The sequence below is a fragment of the Vigna unguiculata genome, chromosome 1, assembly GCF_004118075.2.
Source record: "Vigna unguiculata cultivar IT97K-499-35 chromosome 1, ASM411807v1, whole genome shotgun sequence".
NCBI classification, from domain to species: Eukaryota; Viridiplantae; Streptophyta; class Magnoliopsida; order Fabales; family Fabaceae; genus Vigna; species Vigna unguiculata.
Genome location: NC_040279.1, coordinates 40,798,080 through 40,817,662, shown reverse-complemented (window position 1 = coordinate 40,817,662; position 19,583 = coordinate 40,798,080). Strand labels below are relative to the sequence as shown.

At 31.8% G+C, this 19,583-nt stretch overlaps 4 protein-coding genes and 3 non-coding genes across 7 annotated transcripts; 4 read left to right on the top strand and 3 right to left on the bottom strand.

Annotated features, from left to right (window-relative positions):
- The first annotated feature begins 1,065 nt into the window (after window positions 1-1,065).
- LOC114193365 (asparagine synthetase [glutamine-hydrolyzing] 3) lies at window positions 1,066-5,118 on the top strand. The gene is made up of 14 exons (XM_028083131.1): window positions 1,066-1,330; window positions 1,634-1,772; window positions 1,936-2,031; window positions 2,124-2,265; window positions 2,547-2,642; window positions 2,757-2,851; window positions 3,065-3,226; window positions 3,297-3,377; window positions 3,471-3,692; window positions 3,829-3,963; window positions 4,102-4,182; window positions 4,271-4,357; window positions 4,439-4,546; window positions 4,755-5,118. The coding sequence occupies exons 1-14, from the start codon at window positions 1,251-1,253 to the stop codon at window positions 4,956-4,958; spliced, it is 1,728 nt and encodes a 575-aa protein (XP_027938932.1). The 5' UTR covers window positions 1,066-1,250; the 3' UTR covers window positions 4,959-5,118.
- A 375-nt stretch (window positions 5,119-5,493) lies between these two features.
- LOC114193373 (TLD domain-containing protein 2) lies at window positions 5,494-8,896 on the bottom strand. The gene is made up of 8 exons (XM_028083142.1): window positions 8,567-8,896; window positions 7,923-8,440; window positions 7,693-7,765; window positions 7,223-7,303; window positions 7,063-7,126; window positions 6,593-6,680; window positions 6,404-6,488; window positions 5,494-5,790 (listed from the first exon to the last, which is right to left on the bottom strand). Exons 1-8 carry the CDS (start codon window positions 8,696-8,698, stop codon window positions 5,707-5,709), a joined length of 1,125 nt encoding a protein of 374 aa, XP_027938943.1. The 5' UTR covers window positions 8,699-8,896; the 3' UTR covers window positions 5,494-5,706.
- Window positions 8,897-8,959: 63 nt separating this feature from the next.
- Window positions 8,960-9,032, top strand: TRNAR-ACG. Its single transcript has one exon. It is a non-coding gene; the product is annotated as a tRNA-Arg (tRNA).
- A 69-nt stretch (window positions 9,033-9,101) lies between these two features.
- On the top strand, window positions 9,102-9,174 carry TRNAR-ACG. The gene has a single exon. It is a non-coding gene; the product is annotated as a tRNA-Arg (tRNA).
- Window positions 9,175-9,301: 127 nt separating this feature from the next.
- Window positions 9,302-9,374, top strand: TRNAR-ACG. The gene has a single exon. It is a non-coding gene; the product is annotated as a tRNA-Arg (tRNA).
- A 368-nt stretch (window positions 9,375-9,742) lies between these two features.
- Window positions 9,743-12,896, bottom strand: LOC114193384. The gene is made up of 5 exons (XM_028083153.1): window positions 12,670-12,896; window positions 12,513-12,586; window positions 11,610-11,739; window positions 11,160-11,474; window positions 9,743-10,558 (listed from the first exon to the last, which is right to left on the bottom strand). The coding sequence occupies exons 1-5, from the start codon at window positions 12,787-12,789 to the stop codon at window positions 10,286-10,288; spliced, it is 912 nt and encodes a 303-aa protein (XP_027938954.1). The 5' UTR covers window positions 12,790-12,896; the 3' UTR covers window positions 9,743-10,285.
- Window positions 12,897-16,522: 3,626 nt separating this feature from the next.
- On the bottom strand, window positions 16,523-17,354 carry LOC114178800. Its single transcript, XM_028064902.1, has one exon. It carries the CDS (start codon window positions 17,251-17,253, stop codon window positions 16,678-16,680), a length of 576 nt encoding a protein of 191 aa, XP_027920703.1. The 5' UTR covers window positions 17,254-17,354; the 3' UTR covers window positions 16,523-16,677.
- Window positions 17,355-19,583: the final 2,229 nt, after the last annotated feature.

The window sequence follows — 19,583 nt, the reverse complement described above, 5'->3', positions numbered from 1 at the left end:
TTTTTACCCTTTTTTATTTTATAATTATTTTAATACCATGCACTGATATTTTTAATGTAAATCACATATCTCACGCTTATCTGTGTGATACTTTATTAATAATTATTAACTAACTAAGTATCTAATTAATAAAATAGTAATAAGTTTATAATGGAAATAGTTTATAACTTTTTATATTAAAATTTTTAATATATATAATTTTAATTTTAATTTCACAATAATAATCATATATTTATTATTTTCTTAAAAATTATTACACACCTTATAATATATATATATATATATATATATATATATATCACATATTATATTATATTATTTCTAAAATAAATATATCAATATATCAAATACATATACTATTTAATTCATATATTATATCGGATATATATCATATTTAATTCATATATTCATATCAAGCCCATATCTATTGCTATTCTCTATTTCCTTGTTTGCGAGCTGTTATTGTGGATATTAAATTTGAGAAAGTTATTGTTAAAGGGGAAGTATTTATAATAGTTCTAAGTCAATTTTCTTTTTACAAGTTTCCGTTTTTTCGTTAAAGAATTTATGTAAAAGTGGGACAGAATCTGATTTTTTTAGTTATTTTTAATTTACACAGAGAAGAACGAAATTTATTCTGTAAAAGGACTTTTATTGCTTTTCGTGGGTTCAACAGAAAAGATTGTGTGGAGAACCCACTCACGCTGTATGTTTTTCTTCTTAGTAAAAATCAACACAGTACTTGCAGATCCATTTCCTCGCTTCTGCTAAACAAAGAAGGCCTTAGTCATTTTGGATTCAGATGGTGTTATTTTAAAACTTACTGTATTTAATTAATGATATATTCATCGCGTAATGTGATTAAAAAATTTTATTTATTTTAATGGAATAAGCACTTTCGGTCCGAATTATTGGCCCCTCTATTCAGCCCACTAAATTTGAGTTTTGTATTAGCAAGGACAGTTAAAAGGAATCCAAATTGGAATCTGGTGTTGACAAAAACACTTGGATTCTTCCCTTTGGCATATTTCTCAAAAAAAAATAAAAAAATACTTATATAAAATGAGAAAAGGAAAGCAGAAAATACGAGAGAATCTTCGGAGTTCTGACAACCTGGGAGAAGTAACCATATTAAAAAAAACGAAAAAAAATTACCATTAACAGTAACACGTGATAAAATAAATACTGAAACCTATCACTTTACCCTGTGTTGTGTCTTCCCTGTGTTTCAGATTTTACTCGCAGCCGCCATGTGCGGAATCCTCGCAGTGTTGGGTTGCGTCGACAACTCTCAGGCCAAGCGCGCTCGCATCATCGAATTGTCTCGCAGGTCGCATTTCTTTATCTTTCTCTTCTTCCATTCGTTTCTCTCGGAACACGAATCTTCGTTTTTATATTTATGCTACTAATCGTTTTTGCTTTCACTTTATGTAGCAAAACAAAAAGATAAACCTTTTTTTTTCTCACCTTTTTATTCTGTTCCTGCTTCATTAAATTATATGTTAGTTCTTTAGAAGGATTTCTTAATGCTAGGCTATGTCTGTTCTGTTAATTAAAGGAGTTTCTTAGGCAACAGAGAATCTCTCTCATTTTTCTGATTTGTGTGTGGTTGTGATGGATTTGAAAAATGTAGGTTGAGGCATAGAGGTCCTGATTGGAGTGGCATACATTGCCATGATGATTGTTACCTTGCTCATCAAAGGCTTGCTATTGTTGACCCTACTTCAGGGGATCAACCTTTGTACAACGAAGACAAGACTGTTATTGTCACCGTATGCGTCTTTGTGCCATTATAAAATATATCTGCATTTTTTAGGAATATTCATTTCACTAAAAGATGCATTGTTTTTGTTTTCTGGATATAGTGGATGCACTTACATGATTTTTATTTTGCTTTCTTATCCTTATACCACATTATTGAAACTACGCCATTAGGTAAATGGGGAGATATACAACCACAAAGAATTGAGACAGAAACTGAGTTCTCATCAATTTCGAACTGGTAGTGATTGTGAAGTGATTGCCCATCTTGTAAGTGTTGTAGAATCAGCCACATTTGGTACTCAGTCTATCATTAGCCCATAAATTATGAATTTTTGTTTTTGTTGTAATTATGACGCCAGTATGAAGAATATGGGGAGGAATTTGTTAACATGCTGGATGGGATGTTCGCCTTTATTCTTCTTGATACTCGAGATAAAAGTTTCATTGCTGCTCGTGATGCTATTGGCATTACCCCTCTTTATTTGGGCTGGGGTCATGATGGTATGTGGCTTTACCTTCTGCTTGTTATGGCATTCTTACATTTTGGAACATATTATAGTTTTTCCAAGGCAAGTAAAAGAAGCGTCTTTTACTCTCCTGCACATAACAACCTTTTTTTTTTATTCTGAACTAAAATAAGCTTTGGATAGAAAATTTATATTTCCTTATTTACTTGGACATACATGTGTTATTTGTTGTAACTTGGCGTGGTTGTTCTTTTCTTTTTTTAATCACATGAACGGATTAAATATGTTATTATGGAAGGACGGGTTTCTTTGCAGGATCAACATGGTTTGCATCTGAAATGAAAGCTCTGAGTGATGATTGTGAGAGATTCATGTCATTTCCTCCAGGGCATATATATTCCAGCAAACAGGGTATCAATAATGTCATTTATTGTCTTCTCTGTTTATGACTCTTGTAATTCCCATACTTTTACATGCAGAAATTGTACCACTAGTAAATACCGTTAAAATTTGCTATATTTGCAGGAGGATTAAGAAGGTGGTACAATCCAACATGGTTTTCGGAGAATGTTCCATCAACTCCCTATGATCCAATAGTTTTGCGTGAGACCTTCGAGAGGGTAAGCTAGTGAATCATGGTATTTGTCTTCCCATTTTTGAAAACTCAATTCTACTGCATTTGCTTGAAAAATGATAGTCACATTCTCATCCTTTCCGTGTGTGTGGAACTTCCTTTGGTGAAATGGAGTCACATACTAACTAACTGATGGCATGGTTGATTGTCATGACATCGTTTTTTAGCGCTTTGCTTTGTTTCACTGTATATCACGCAGGCTGTGGTTAAGAGAATGATGACTGATGTACCCTTTGGAGTTCTTTTGTCCGGAGGATTAGACTCATCACTTGTTGCTTCTGTGGTCAATCGTTATTTGGCGGAATCTGAGGCAGCTCGTCAATGGGGATCACAGTTGCATACTTTCTGCATTGGTTTAAAGGTCAGAATGAGTTATGTTATCCTTCTTCAACGCAAGATATTCTTCATGATCTGACTTTTCCATTATGCAGGGCTCTCCGGACTTGAAAGCTGCAAAAGAGGTAGCAGATTATCTTGGTACTCGTCACCACGAACTTTATTTCACGGTTCAGGTGATCATCTCTCACAATCCATTAATTTTAATTTTTTTTTCTAATGAGTTTTCTATTGCCACTGAGAAGCAATCTTTTATATTGCTGTATCAGGAAGGTATAGATGCACTTGAAGAAGTCATTTACCATATTGAAACATATGATGTAACGACTATCAGAGCAAGTACTCCAATGTTTCTTATGTCCAGGAAAATTAAAGCCTTGGGAGTGAAAATGGTTCTTTCTGGAGAAGGTTCAGATGAAATATTTGGCGGTTACCTGTATTTTCATAAGGCACCTAACAAGAAAGAGTTTCACGAAGAAACTTGTCGAAAAGTAATGTGTAATAATTGTTATGTATTTCTGTTTGATTCTTTTTATGAGCTTAACTATATATTTTCTCCCTTTTCTCTTTATTCTTTTTATGCATTTCTTGTTTATTCAATTTTTAGTAGCTTTGATGATTTGACAGATCAAAGCTCTCCATCTTTATGACTGCCTTAGAGCCAACAAGTCAACTGCAGCATGGGGAGTAGAGGCACGTGTACCATTCTTGGATAAAGAATTTATCGACGTAGCAATGAGTATGGATCCCGAGTCGAAAATGGTATCTTACCTTTATATTTTTCTGTTTTCATTCCATCTGCATAATTGTTCTAGCCCATCTTATGATTAGGTTGCTTGCACGTGCATTTAGTGGTGGATCTTCAGAATTTGGTTACAACATTGTTTCATTTTTGTACAGATAAGGCGTGATCTTGGAAGGATAGAGAAGTGGGTATTACGCAATGCATTTGATGATGAAAAGAATCCATATTTACCAAAGGTTTGTATCAACTACTGCATCATGCTTATTCTCGTGTCTTGAAGGGTTTCGTAGTAATTCTGTTTTGTTTTTGTCTTTGTTTTTTCAGCACATATTGTACAGGCAGAAGGAACAGTTCAGTGATGGGGTTGGTTACAGTTGGATTGATGCCTTGAAGGATCACGCTGATAAACAAGTAGGTTTTAACTTGTGATGTTGAAATTTTCTGATGTAATGCCAAAAGTTGTAATAAACTGTCTCTGTATAAAATGGTCAGGTTCCAGATGCAACAATGCTTGCTGCCAGTTTTATTTACCCTGAAAACACTCCTACTACTAAAGAAGGATACCTCTACAGGACAATTTTTGAGAAGTTCTTTCCAAAGGTAAATTCTATAGTTCTGTTTTGAACAACTACAATTTGAGCTTAACTTTTGTACATATTAACCAATTAAAAACCATGTGAAGAATCTTTACACTATGTGTTGTTGTATCATCAGAACCTTGGCTTCTAATATCCACGCATTGGTTTACTTGTTTACAAATTCAAATCTTTCTAAACCTGCTTCTGATAATGTTTAATCATTTTAACAGAATGCAGCAAGGGCAACAGTTCCAGGGGGTCCTAGTGTGGCATGCAGTACTGCAAAAGCTGTGGAATGGGATGCAGCATGGTCCAAAAATCTTGACCCATCTGGTCGTGCAGCGCTTGGTGTTCATGAAGCTTCATATGAGCATGTAGTGGATACCAAACTTGACAAACCCAAAAATGGACCAATTTCGAAGGTCCATAGTTGATTGTCAACAAAAAGTGTACGCAATTTCTGTTAAGTCAAGTGGGAATTTAAATTCAAGTAGATGAAACTAATGAGAAGCGGGGTTGTTTTTATTTGTAGGTTAAATTTAAACTATTTGCTTTTTTTTTCTTAAATAAATATCTATGTTTAAAAGTTTTTAATCTCTAATTGGACCTTTTCATTACATTTCGATTAAAATTTTGTTGTATAAAAGGACTCAACTGATTTTTTTTTCTAACTAGCTCAGACATTAGTATTTTTAAGAAAAAACATCTGATCCGTTCCTTGTGGTAGGCCTGTTTGAAAATTATTAAATACCGAGGATCATACAAATTACTTTAGCCTTTATTTTTTACTGCATTTTCACAAAGTTTTAGAACTCTCTACATGGGAGTAAAATTATATTCATGCTGATATACGTATAAAAATACCATCTTTTCTTCGGCATTTACCTGGGACACAAGGTCCACATCATAGAGTTCTTTCTCGTCGTTTGGCATCTGCTTAAAGACAAACACGTAAAAATTTGCTCCATCTTATATTCTCAACAAAATTGGTAAACTTTTTTTTCAAGTAGGGACTCCATATATACATGCTTGGTAATATTTACATATAGGTTAGTGCTTAGTCAGAACATATTTTGATACATAACATGTCTCCATTACACTGTAATATGAACTTCGCATTGCTCACTTCACAACACTACAGTTCAGAGGGAAAGTGACCACTACAGATTCCCAGGTAAATATTTACCATCGGCAGATCCCAGGTGCTTCTGTTCTGCTCATTGCTAGCACTTCCTCATATTTTGAAGCATATACAAAGCCCCATAACTGCATGATTATCACAGACCAATTAACTTCCTCACTTACAAATAAGTAAACTCTGATAAAAGTACACTCTTTGCAGTTAACCCAATTACAATTTAACTTTTACCTTGATAAATTGCGAAGTCTTTTAATACAGAATTTGATTAGACAAATTACAAAAATACATTTTCAATTCTGACCAGAGAAAAATACGAAATAGAACTACGTCTAAATTTTGTTCGTATAAGGTTACCTTCGTTTCAGCAGTCATTTCACACTGTTTTAATTTACTTTTTAATTTCACACTGCGTCATATCATTCTTGAAACCTTACAATTTTTACTTCTATATAAAGGTCTTACAAGACTTATACGTTCAACTAAATTTTTATTCAATTGTTGGCAGAAATATATGTTTTTAAGACAAAAATGTTTTTTATTCTTGTGATCTAGAGTATTTTGTCATGTCAGTATAATCCAACAGAGAGATGTTGAAGATTCAAGTATTAAACTTACGACCTAGAGAATGTCTTCTGCAGTGGAAATACCCTAAATGGTTCACAGTAGCTAGCACAAAACAAAGGTTGTAGGGGTGAGGGTGTGTGCAATAAAAAGCAAAAGGAGGAACTTTGTGTTCACCTCTACTTCCTTCACTTCAAAATCTTGAGAATTTGCAAGACAAGGATTCCCATAAGTTTCTGAGACTGAACTTGAACCATTCAATCTTCAAGTAAGAGAGATTATAAAATCAAAAACTCAGGCTCATGACTGAAAGCAGGCTAGCACAGATTCGAAAAAAATTGTACAATGAAAGTACAGAGCTCTTACAGGTCACCATCCAGATAAAGTGCAAAATGACCTCCTCCACCAATTGCTAAATAGTCAGTGTTGCAAAGTGTGAAATAGCGATTGACTCCTGCAAATAGTGTGGTCAATTCAGTAAAGCATGTCATATGCTGAGCAACTTTAGCAGTATAGCCTCACTTTTCTTTTGCATTTCAAAACTCAAATAAAGCCTCTAGCTGCAGCTAAAACTTACAAACAAAATTACACCGTTGTAACATTTTCTTCATTCAATTTTCCAATATTCTACTAGGCCAACTATTAATACCAGAAAATTCATCATTTCTAATGATTCATAGATATCAGAAGAATAGGAAAGTATCATTTAAGTAAAATAAAATCTCATTACCAAGTTAATCAGTTCATGTAGCAGACAAAATTATGGCATAAAAGAAAAGAAAACCAAGCATCCCTCAAAGGGAATTGACTCTGGTAATAATGGATAATGTAGATACCTGTTGGGCGATATATTACAGGATGACCAGATATATTTGTGAAAACAAATGTATTGTTTGTTCCCTGTACAAAATATTTTTGTCAAATCAATAAAACAAGTAGCACAATTGCCGTCAATCTATCAAATAACCAATAGAATAAAATGACTTTTGGCATGACCTGGTATTTTTTCTTGCTAGATGATCTGAGAGGTGCTTCAACAATGCTGCCAAATACTGCTCCTTTTTTATCTCCAACAATCTAGAATGGAATTTATGACGATAAGAACTAATCCTTGATTGGAAAAAAGTAGTTCTCCTAAAATACTAAAGAACAGAATAATGCATATAACAATTTCAACTCGGTACAGACTATAAGAACGCCACAAACCACCTTATAGCAAGAGAATTACCAGGATGTGGCTGTACAATTTGCCAGCATAAACTTGTTTAACCATTAATCTTGTAAATCTGGGACAACATTTGGACACCTTAAGCTACTGCATGCTATTGTTAACTACAGCATATGAACTATTTACATAACATTCAAGCACCATTTAGCATTTGACCTTTACTAATTTTCTAAAGTAGATTAGAGACAGATAGATACAAACTTAAAAGTAACACAGCTGACAAATAACTAAGCTGTACCAGCAAACTCAATCCAGGCCAAATCATGCTTCTCCGGTAAAGAGTGGAAAGTGATATACCATGCCTCCAAGTGCTGCAAACAATGTATAGAAGTTACAACAATGACAGTACTCCTAATAATAACAATAATAACAGTAATAAATTTATCTATAGCAAGATTAAGAACTTCAGAACAGAATACACGAAATCTTGTGTCTGCCAATGAACCTTGATGCACTGGTATTACATACCTGTATAACAACAACCATTTCCTTCCGTGAATAAGCGGTGGAAGAGAAACATATAGAACATTCTTCATACTATCTGAAAGGAGAACCGAAGGTTCAGAAATTTCAGGAAGATCATCCAAAGGCGCAGTCACAGACTCTTTCACAGGTTCAAAACGCCTCATCTCAACAACACCAGAAATCTTAGAGCCACTCCCATCTTCCGATTTCATTTCAAGGTTATCTCTGCGATCATGATAGCGAAATCCACCAATTTTGCGAATGGCTCTGCCAAGTGATTGTTTGCTTTTGGAAAACAAACTTTTCCTCCCACCATTTTCTTTCAGCAACGAGTCTGGTAAAGGGTTGTGATCAGGTGCAGCACCTTTGCTATCATCACTTTGCGCATGCGAGCTTGCATTATCTCCAGGATCAGATGAAGACAACAAGGAATAGAGAAACGCAGTGAAGGATGAAGTATCAGGTCCATCAGCTAAACCACGGATAATCTCTTCATCATTCTCTGATCCACCTACTTCTCCCTGAGACCAAACAAAATGCACACCCAAACTTTACTTTGAAGTAAACACGAAGAAGCTTAAGGAATGAGAAAAAAAGAAATAAAAAATAAGTGGACATAGGAAATATTGCTGAGAGAGAAAACTTACGGAAGGAGGTGTTGGTGTTGGAGTGAGTGGAGGTATCTTGGAGGGTTTGGGAGCGTCGGAGTCCGAGATGGGGTTGAGAAGGACAGAAACAAATTGGGTTGCTTTGTTGCGTAAAGATTGCCTTTTTCCCATTTCTACTTACGGAACTCGAATCCTGGTATTTTCAGAAACATGGGATTTTGTCCTTGTTTCTACGGCACATTTGAGAACAAGATAACTAGGTGGTGAATTTGTTGGTGCGCCACAGCTTTCATCTTCTCGTGTCACCGAATGAACTATGCAGATGCTGACCCCAAAAGCCATACAGCTTAACTTGGTCATCACGCCGCCATGACCAATCTAAATTGGTACCTTTTCATGCAATCAGTTTATTTTGAAAAGTCAAAACATCAGGACTCTATGGCCCAATGGATAAGGCGCTGGTCTACGGAACCAGAGATTCTGGGTTCGATCCCCAGTGGAGTCGTATTTTTCAAAAGAAAAAATAAATTACCTTTGTAGTTTTATATATATTTTGGGAAATCGAAAATATAAGGACTTCATGGCCCAATGGATAAGGCGCTGGTCTACGGAACCAGAGATTCTGGGTTCGATCCCCAGTGAAGTCGACTTTTTTCAAAAGAATAAAAATAATATTTTTTCATGTTTGTAATTGTTTGGTTTTACCCTTTTGTATTTTCACTTGTTTTTATCCAAAAAACCTTTTGCTTTTTTATAATTTTTTGGGCTGTATGAGACTCCATGGCCCAATGTATAAGGCGCTGGTCTACGGAACCAGAGATTCTGGGTTCGATCCCCAGTGGAGTCGTGTATTTTTAAGAAAAAAATTAATTTCTTTAGAAGATTTTGAAAAAGAAAGAACTAGGTCAAACAACCTCTATAGTTTTCAGTCACTGGATATTACATCTTAAGTAACCCATAGCATTTAAATGTTGATGTAACTTCCTGATAAAAATTTCCTTGTATGAAACCATACATTACTTAAGATTCATTTATACATAAATATATTCGAAAACTTAGCAGTGCATCAGATGGGTATTTATCCTACTACCATCTACAACTATATGCGCATAAAGCTTTGATACACAGTATTTGTATCTATTGTCTCTAATTTTCTCGAAAATTTTCTCTTTCATTTCTACCATACTCTTTAAATCACCCGTATCCCTAATCAGATTATGCAAACCATCCATTTCCATTATTTAATTTTAAAAATACAGCTCGGAAGATTGTTCCACTCACAAGTCTACGACTCACAAGTCTACGTTGGACAACAGCATGAAATATTTTTCTAACTACTCAACAAAACATGACATAAGTGATGTTTTCCTAACAAGTTTAAGACAAATGAACACTAAAAGCTCGTTCAAGTGTGGCCGATCTCTTTCATCGTTCAAATGTAAAGTAAGGTTTTTGCGATGTTCATGGACAGTTGAACCTACAACACTGATAATCGACCACACTGACGCTTCTACTGAAAAACATGCGAGTTCAGACATAACGCCTACGTCAAAAGGGATAAATTAAAGTAAAATGCTAACAACACACATTTAATACTTTTTATCTGCTTTCTTTTATTGGCAAAAATTCATGCGAGTCTTAGTTTGTGGAAGAGATCCGTTATTTAGTAAGACTCACGTAAATATCAACCAATAGAAAGTGTCAGAAAAAAAAGTATTAAGAGACTATATCGCTAGTAATTTTGAAGGTTAAAATAACTTAAACCAAGCTTATGCTGCTCTCTCCACCAGGGGGTTTCCGAGCACCTCGCACAGTATCTTTGATTTCTGCCTTTCCATCAGCAAATATGTCACTGCCAGTTATTTCTCTGAGCTTAGCTCTGCTTAGAGGCTTTTCTGCTGAACCTGGAGGAACATCTCCTTGGAAAATATTATTGCCTGTCAGCTCCGCAAACTTCTGGTTATGTATCTTCTTTGATGTCTTCTCAACAGGTGCCTCACCAAACAAGATATTGCTTTGGCCACCTGCAGGCTACAATTTAAAAAAGCCAAAGTTAAAATGAAAAGTTGATCTCACTAAACACATGCACTATGATATTAGATCTTATTTCAGATAAAAAAAATGCCATTATTGAATTCTAGAGTGAATAATACAGGAAACTTTGAAGACAATTAGACAAACTGTCAACCTTTTTCAATGATGCATGTACTGTTTAACTTCAAATCAATTTTACAGGCTCATATTTTGGAAAAGAAATAAACTATATAGAATTTTTTTAATAAATCCATCTAAATAATTTGCGTTGCTCAAGACCTGCGATTGTATTATGATTAACTCGGGTACATTGCTTGACTAATATCTTAAATAAATTTCTTGCCAAACTAAAAGGCCAGATTTGATCTACATTTGAATTTTGCATTTTAGGAGAGTGTAAGTTATATGTTGGAGAACTGTCAAAGGTCAAAATTCATCGCCAAGAAGGGCACAGGCCTACAAATAGCACAGAAGCTTTAGATCAATCCAGGTTGATAACCAGCTTAAAAGAGGGAATTATGCAGTAACACAGTTCATTAGGCAATCATCTAGTATACAATGATAGATAGTGATTCTTTCTCGCCTAGAAGATACTTACATTGGAAACTTTCACTGATGTTCGCACATTTCTGGGAAGAGGTTCTCCCATGTCTTTACTTTCCTTGGATTCCATAGTGCGTGCAGCCGCCACTGATCGCGGCACAATTTCAGGAGGGGGGCCGAATATGTCATTTCCGGTGAGCTCCTTGGTCTTGGCATTTGATATTTGCTTCTTACTCTTCGAGTCGGAATCACTTTGCATTGTCCCACTCAGTTCACGCTGTTTCGCTACCTCTGGGATTGAGGTAGGCTTCTTAGGAGAAATGCTTTCTTCAGTGCTGAATGATATCTGACTAATCCCATTCATCGCTTGCTGAGATGCAATGCAGTCACAGAGAAAACAAATCAAAACAAGAACATTGTGGTCAGAATTGAGTTTGATTTCATGTTTTAGAATACTGATACAGCCACATTGAACCCCAGAGAAGTAAATCATCTGTAAGTATACCTGACATATGCGTATGCTTGTTCTGTTATTGGAATCTGCAGAATTGCCTTCTGATGCAGAATCTTTTCCATTGGCACCAAATATACCACTTCCAGTCATTTCTTTCATTTTATACCCTGAGCATGGTTTGCTGAGAGTGGCAAATGGAAGCATATGTTCAACAAAACATTCATTTTAAAAAGTTAATTAGCACAAAAGCCTTGAATGTATTACACATAAAATAAACAGTAGATCCTGAAGAAATAGATACTGCAGCACACATGTATATGAAAACCACTTTCTACTAAGATTCTACTTGAATTTTTTTGCATAAACACTTAAGAGGACAAGAAAATAAAAAAAAAGGTTGTTGAGCTTTAAATCAACTTATAAACTTAACTTTTATAAAAGCTTTATCAACTAAATTCACCAGAAAGCTAACATGCGTTGATTTTAGTTTACGAAAATAATTATATTACATTTTACCATTGTTCCTATAAATAAATTTATCCAAACAAAGCCTGATTAATTGCTAATCAAAGCACCAAATCACAAATAAACATAGGCTAGCAACAAAAAGGCGGAACCACTAATAGGATTTACGCAGTTAACTAATCAGGCTTACGACACAAAAGAAGCATTCCATTTCAAAGCAGGGGTTAAAAGCCAAAACTAAATAAGTGTATTAAAACGTGCAAGATGCTGATCATCATATTGTTCTCAAGCAATGATATTACCTATCAGATGACGCAGAAGAAACTAACGAGTTTACCATATTTACGAACTAACAAACTAACAAACAGATCGACGCAAACAAGTTTCAAAGCAGATCGAAGAAATGGAGAAAACGAGAAAAGCACTAGCAGATCTGATATGAGTTGTGAACATAACAGAGAATGAGAGATGAACGTTGTCGTGTTGTACCTCTTGGTTAAGGTCTGAGCTTCTTCTTCGGTGAGCTGGCCGCCATGGAGAACCTTGCTGATTCTATCGGAAGGCTGCGATGTGAATGCAGTGAGAGAGAATGTGAGTGCGAGAAAGAGAGAGAGGAAGAGAGATGAGAGAGTGGACAAACAGTGACCTGGCCTGAGCGAGCAGCAGAGGAGGCGGTGGCCGGAGATTCCGGCGGAGGAGTTTCGGACCAAGTGAGGAGATCGGAGGTGGAGGTGTGTGGGTTTCTCACCGGTGTGCCTCTCTGCATTCTTCCGTTAGTTCTGAATCCGAGTGTCAAAGTGAGTCAGGGAGTGAGAGAGAGATGCATACACTACGCGTTACCCCGATATTTGAATTGAAATTGAAATGAAATGAATAGAAAATGTGTTCAAATTTAAATACAAAAAAAATGGGACCAATCTTAAGATTTGAGAACACTACCGTGAAACTCGCTCCTTCTTCGTATGTCTCAGCTTGACACGTGTCCTTTGATGCACATTCGAATGTGCTTTCTCACTCTCTTCTCCTGTTAATCAAAGGAAAGGAACTCAAACCATATTATTAAAGATTTATAATAAAAATAAACAGTGGAATTTATAATATCAGTTAAATTGATCGGTTAAAGTAGTTGGCAATGAAGATAGTCAGCATCCTATTCTCAAAGATCAAATTGTTAGAAAAAAGTTATATTAATATTACCTTTTTATATAATTTAATTGTAAAATTTATTATAAAATTTGGATTTAAAACAAAAGCTACTTATAGATATTTCAATTTAGAATACAAAACCTAATGTTTAATGTGCTATCATATATACAAGTGCTATTTACATTTTAGGTAGCACTTTAATGTGATCATGATATCATTTAAACATGAATTAGTGGTAGAAATTTGTCCTACTCCTAAAGATATGTTTTTTATGGTACAATATTCTTGTACATAAATAGCATGGTCATAATTTTTTGTTTTTATGTAGAAAAAAAGAAAGAAAAAAATAAAGCGAGAGAAAAGAAAGATACACAAGTTCTATTTTGTAAAGTTAGTTGAAAAAGCAATTCATAGATGAAAAACTAATTTAATGAAAAGTTAAACGTTTAGTAAAAAACTAGTTTATCAACTACTTGACAATTGTACGTTGATAAATAAATATATAATTAGTTATGAAATGAAAATTATTTGTTAAGTAATTACATAGTTTTAATAATTATAGTTATACTTTTTATTTATTTTAATTTTTTATAATCTACAAAATTTTATATAAAATTAAATTTCAATTAATATTTGTGTAAAAACTTATTATTGAGTATAATTTAAAATAGTTATTATTTATCAATAGAATAAATAAACATTATGTTAAAAATGAATAATTATAATAATAATAAATAAATGTATTATTAAATAAATAACTTCACAAGTGAATAAAAAAGGTCATAATTTTAAACACTAAATTTTTATTGTTGTTGTAGAAAGTAAGGTGGTAAAAATAAAATGTTACGTGGTGAATTATTTTGTAATACTCATATGAGTAATTTATTAATTTATTGGAAAAAGTTAAAATCTATTCAAAAAAAAGTTATCTTATCAACCTTAAATATATGTATAAAAATATCATTTATCAATCTCATCTCGAATCTAAATGAAATGTTTTATTAAACACATATTAATTTGATAGTAATGAGAGAGAAAAAAACTAAAATCCCAAAACAAAGAGAAAAAGTGAAAATTATGTATATTCGTTCCAAGATACATTGCCACACAAACATGGTTTCGAATGTGACAACAAAAATAAAATATTTGTTTATATTTGTCCATGTCATTTATTCTTTTCTTTTCTTCTACTTTTTATGTTTATTCTCCTTTTGTTCTTATCATTCATAAAAAATCAACTGGGCATTAACATGAAAATATAAATAAATAAAAATGGATGTACAAAACATAATGTGGAGAAGGTAGATGTCATCAATTGTCAATATTGATAATTAATTATATAAGAAATTAGTGGTAGCTAAGTTATGATGATATTAAGATGTATACTAATGCATCTCACTTTAACTGTCCATGTAACAATCATTTTCTTTAATTTTCTCTTTCTAAAATAAAATAAACCTTTTCTTTCTTTCATTTTTTAACATTTTTTCTTTCATCTCACATGAAAGTTATATAAATAATTTAGATTGTTAAAATAATATTTTAAAGTGAGATAAAAATAAGAAAATAAAGAGTATTTACTCTGTAAGTTTTTTAATATGATTCTGATTTAATCTCCATATTTTTTTATTCTTATTTTTAATAAATAGATATATGATTGTTTAACATTTGAATGTGTTAGTCCATCTAAAATATATGATATGGTAGGAAGCTGCTAAAGTGTGTTAACTGTAATATTGGAGCTCAGCATCAATCATAAGTGTACTGTATAAATCAATAAGATAGCTTAGCTCTTTCTTTCTTATCATGATAGAGCTTCATACTTGTCATTTTATATTTTAACCACAAAGTTTAAATAAATAAAACAGTATAGTCATTTTATCTTTTCATACAGAGACACTTGACCTACAAATGTACCTAACACCAATTTTTTCACTTCCATTTATACTTTACTTTAAACAAAATATATATATATATATATATATATATATATATATATATATATATTTTAAATATATATGATATTATTTTAGTAAATAATAATATTGTAATATTGATATACAAAGTAAAATCATATTTATTAAAAACATGAAAAAAATGAAAAAAAGAAAAGAAAACAACTCTTAATGAATAAAAAAGAATAAAATAGTTGTTAGAATAGTTTTATAGAAAACATCTAGAAAAAACTTTTAGTGTTTAAAAATAAATAAATAATTATATTGTAAATGGTAGATCAGGAAAAAGTAAGATGGACATAAGAGATAATCATCTTTATACATAATTACAGATAACATTTAATGTTAATAAATAATAAAATATAAAATTAAATATAATAAATAATAAATAAATTATTGAGATATTTTTTATATTCTCTTATATTATCTCTAAGTTTCTCACATATTTTACTATGACATGTTTTCTTTTGTTTTTTTGAAAAATATGAATTTAGACACAAACTCATTCTTTTTCATATTTTAGTTAATCACCTTCAACAAATAAGGTTAAATAAGTAAAAGAAGAGTAACAATATTTTCCCTGTTTGATTGTAAGAAGCAATTAATTGTTTAAAAGTAGAAATAATATAATTTAAATAAATAATGGATATATTATTATTTAAGTAAAAATTTTATAAATAAAAAAATTAACTGTTCAAAATTTTATTTACAAAAGTCACTATTTTTTAAGATTTTCTTTTTAGATTTATTTTACAGATTTTTTTTAAAATATTTATTAATCATTTCTTATCTTATATCAGAGTCTATTATAGAGATTCAGAGAATGAATAAAGTATACTCGATCAAAATTTCTTTTGGAGATAATTTCTTTCTTTGTCCATTTTTTTTTTTGAGTTATTTTTGAGAGATTGTACAATCGGGTGATAATTTAGGGTGTTCTTTTATTAGAAATTTTAAACAACGAACAGGAATGAATTTGTACCAATGAATTTGAGAATAAAATTTGTATTATTTTTTTTAAAGAATTATCAGAATTTATTACAGCTTTTTAAATCCATATTTTTCTGTTTTATGCATATGTATATATTGTTTATGGACGTTACATGAAAATATATGGTGTTGTTAGAACGAAATCTTACAAAATTAGATTAAAAAAAATAATATATATTTAAAATCATATAAATACAATATAATTTCGTACGGACATTGATGTAAATATTATAACAATAAATATTTAAATTTTTTTATAATATGTAGTATATTACATCAATCACTTTATTCGAAAAAAATCACTTACTCAAATAATTGGTTTATATTTTTAATTTATTTAGCAATAGTTTCCTTTATTTATCTTATATCTATCGTACGTTGGCAACATATTATATAGGAAAAAAAATCTACAGCATGCCCAGACATCAATTAATTAATTAATTAAATATTACACAGTTCTTCAAGTATCAAAACAAATCACTGGGACCACATATGTACAATTACAACATTAATTAAGAAAATGAATTCTCAACAGTGGAAAATGAAAAGGAGAAAATTCATGTTCAGAAAGCCTCCAAAACTGCACCTAAAGCAAACATATCATAATCTTCAGCACTGCAGCATGCATACACATCATGGCCATGTCTGCATCCACACTCATTCCATTTCTTGTTCAACCGCTTTCTCCCAACACTCTTCTTCTTCTCCACAACCACTTTAATCTCCACTTCCACTTCTGCTGCATCATCTTCATCACTTCCACTCATTTTCACCCATTCCTTCAACTCCATCTTCGGTGATTCAACAATTTCCTTCCACGGAATCTCACCCTTTCCAACCACATGCGACCCCCACACCTTGCTTTGTCTCAGCTCCAACACAACCCTTTCCTTCCTAAGCCTTTCCAACAATTCTTGCGGACACGAACAATCTAAGCTGAACGACTCGTTCCAAAAGGGAACATGATGTTTCATGTTTGAGGAAACTCTTTTGGTGCAGAGTTGAACTCTTTTGTCGGTCCCTGAAGGAAGATATACCCTCACAAACAAGTTCTTTGTGGACTTTAAGGTCTCTACGTTTTTGGCTTGTATTATTCTCAGTTCACAGCTGAAGGAAGAAACTTTGTGGGACTGATCCATGAAGATCAAAAGAGGGAATAAAAGCTAAGGGTATGAGAGAGGTTTGTTTGTGTTTGAGTTGTTTTTCAATGTATATGGTTATATGAAGAACACATACACACACACACATATATATATATATATATATATATATATATATATATATAGTGGAATTTGTGTCTGCATTTTATATTCTGGAAAATAATGGTAGAAGTGCTTTCCAGGATCCTTCTCTTATCCTTAAACACTTTTAGATATGATATTAAATGATTTATAACTGGCCAATATGTATCTCAGTTATGATTTATGAGTATTATAATGCCGACTAAGATCTTAGACCATGCATTCAAGATTGTGGGGAAGATTTTGTTTTATTAAACAAAGACCCTTCAGAATCTCGAAAGGCTAGATTTTCCATGCGTGTGGCTCTTTCCATGCAGTTGCCATGGCATTGCAGGGCTTCCACAGAGACCCCAAAAGTGGAAAATTATAATAATTTTTTCTGTTAGTGTTCTAAAGTGCCTTCAACTAGCAATAAACATGATCTTTATCCAACTATGTAACAAGCTGAAACTGTGAAACAATAAAATTTTCCACCACTTGTTGAAAATTGTACGGAGATATACTTTGTTTCTTATAGTTTCATTATAATGTTATCTGATTTGATTTTCTTACATTGTTAATTGTTTACTACTGCTATGTGCGCCACCTGGTTCAGTGCCGATTTATGATAAGAGCTTAAATACGATTTTGATCTAAATAAAAATAATAAGTTTTCATTTTAATAGCTGTTTTTTATATATTTTATTTTTTATTAAATTTGAAATCATTTTTCTCATAAAATATTTGAATTTTTGTTTTAATCTTACTGAAATGTACATTTTTTGTTTATTTTAATTTCTTTAAAAATTTCAATCGTTATTCTTAATTTAAAATATTAATTTTAAGATAATAAATAATATATATTTTACGAATTTTCAGAGTTTTTTTTGTTAATATGTGTGAATATTATATTCCAAGACTAGTATGTAATTTAAAATGAATATTTAACCTTTTTATTTAGTATATAAATAGTTAATCAGTACCATATACCATAGGGATAAATTTTGTATATTTCAATTTAAGAGTGACAAAAAAATAATGAAATTTTTTATACATACCATATACTATTGGCAGTACATCAAATCATTAAAAATGATTTTGGAGTGCATTATTTGAAATGAAATCAATGATATAAAAATTATTTTGTTAAAGCTAATTCTAACATTAAGTGTTCTACATTAAGATGTTTATATTGAAAAGTAAGTTAATAGTAATAGAGGAAATCAAATTACCTTTCTTCCTCACTTTTCTTTTAATCCAGTTATTTTAATAAACAGCTCACATTTAAATGTTAATTAAAAGAAAATAAAAATAAGTACGGAGAATAACGTATAATTATTTTTACAATAGTTTTATTCTTTCTAATAGTAAAATCTACTATAATTATTTTTACGAATAACTTATCCTTTCTTACAATGCTTAAAATACGGTCAAATGTATATATCTCTTCTAGTAAAGATTTAAACCTTAATTCTTTAAAGTTGTTACACAATACTCAACTTTTATATGTAGGGTCATATAGTTTAAATCAAAATCAATATTAATTGAAAACTAATCCCTAATGTGAAATTATATATTTAATATGATACTTATGCCCCTTTACTATGTCCAGACAAGTAACAACTTGGAAAGACATTCTTTTTTACTTTTATAGAACAACTTGGCTATTGAATTTAAGAGTTTATATGTAAATGACAAAAGAATGGGTACGATTGCATTGGGGTTGGGTTATAAACTTGTAGCTATGAAGTAGTATCTCCATTACAGAGAATGAGTATGCAAGCACTATCTTCGCATCGCGATTGGTGTACTTGTCGGTGTATGTTAAATAGAATGTATAGTTGGAAAACATGAATAGTTGCCAAAAATCAGTTAAATATTCTAAGTGCGCCACTGTTAATTTCAATCACATAGTAATTGACCTTGCAAAAGGGCTCATTTAAGTGAATTTGGATGAAAAAATATATATCTTTAACAATAAACTTGTATTTTAATGAAATTGGATGACCTCAAACCGGTGAAGAACGCTGTAGTAGGAAAACAATGATAGATACATGAAGAGATAGAGACAGAGAATATGATCCCCACGTTGCAAGAAAGTGACGCTTCTGTTCCTTACGGATAATAAGATCATAAATAATCCGGTATTCGTTAATAATATTTTTCTAAAAAAATTAAATTAAATTAAAAAATAAAAATTTTAAATTTTAAAAATCCAAAAATTGACAGACATTTCATTAAGGTCGTTA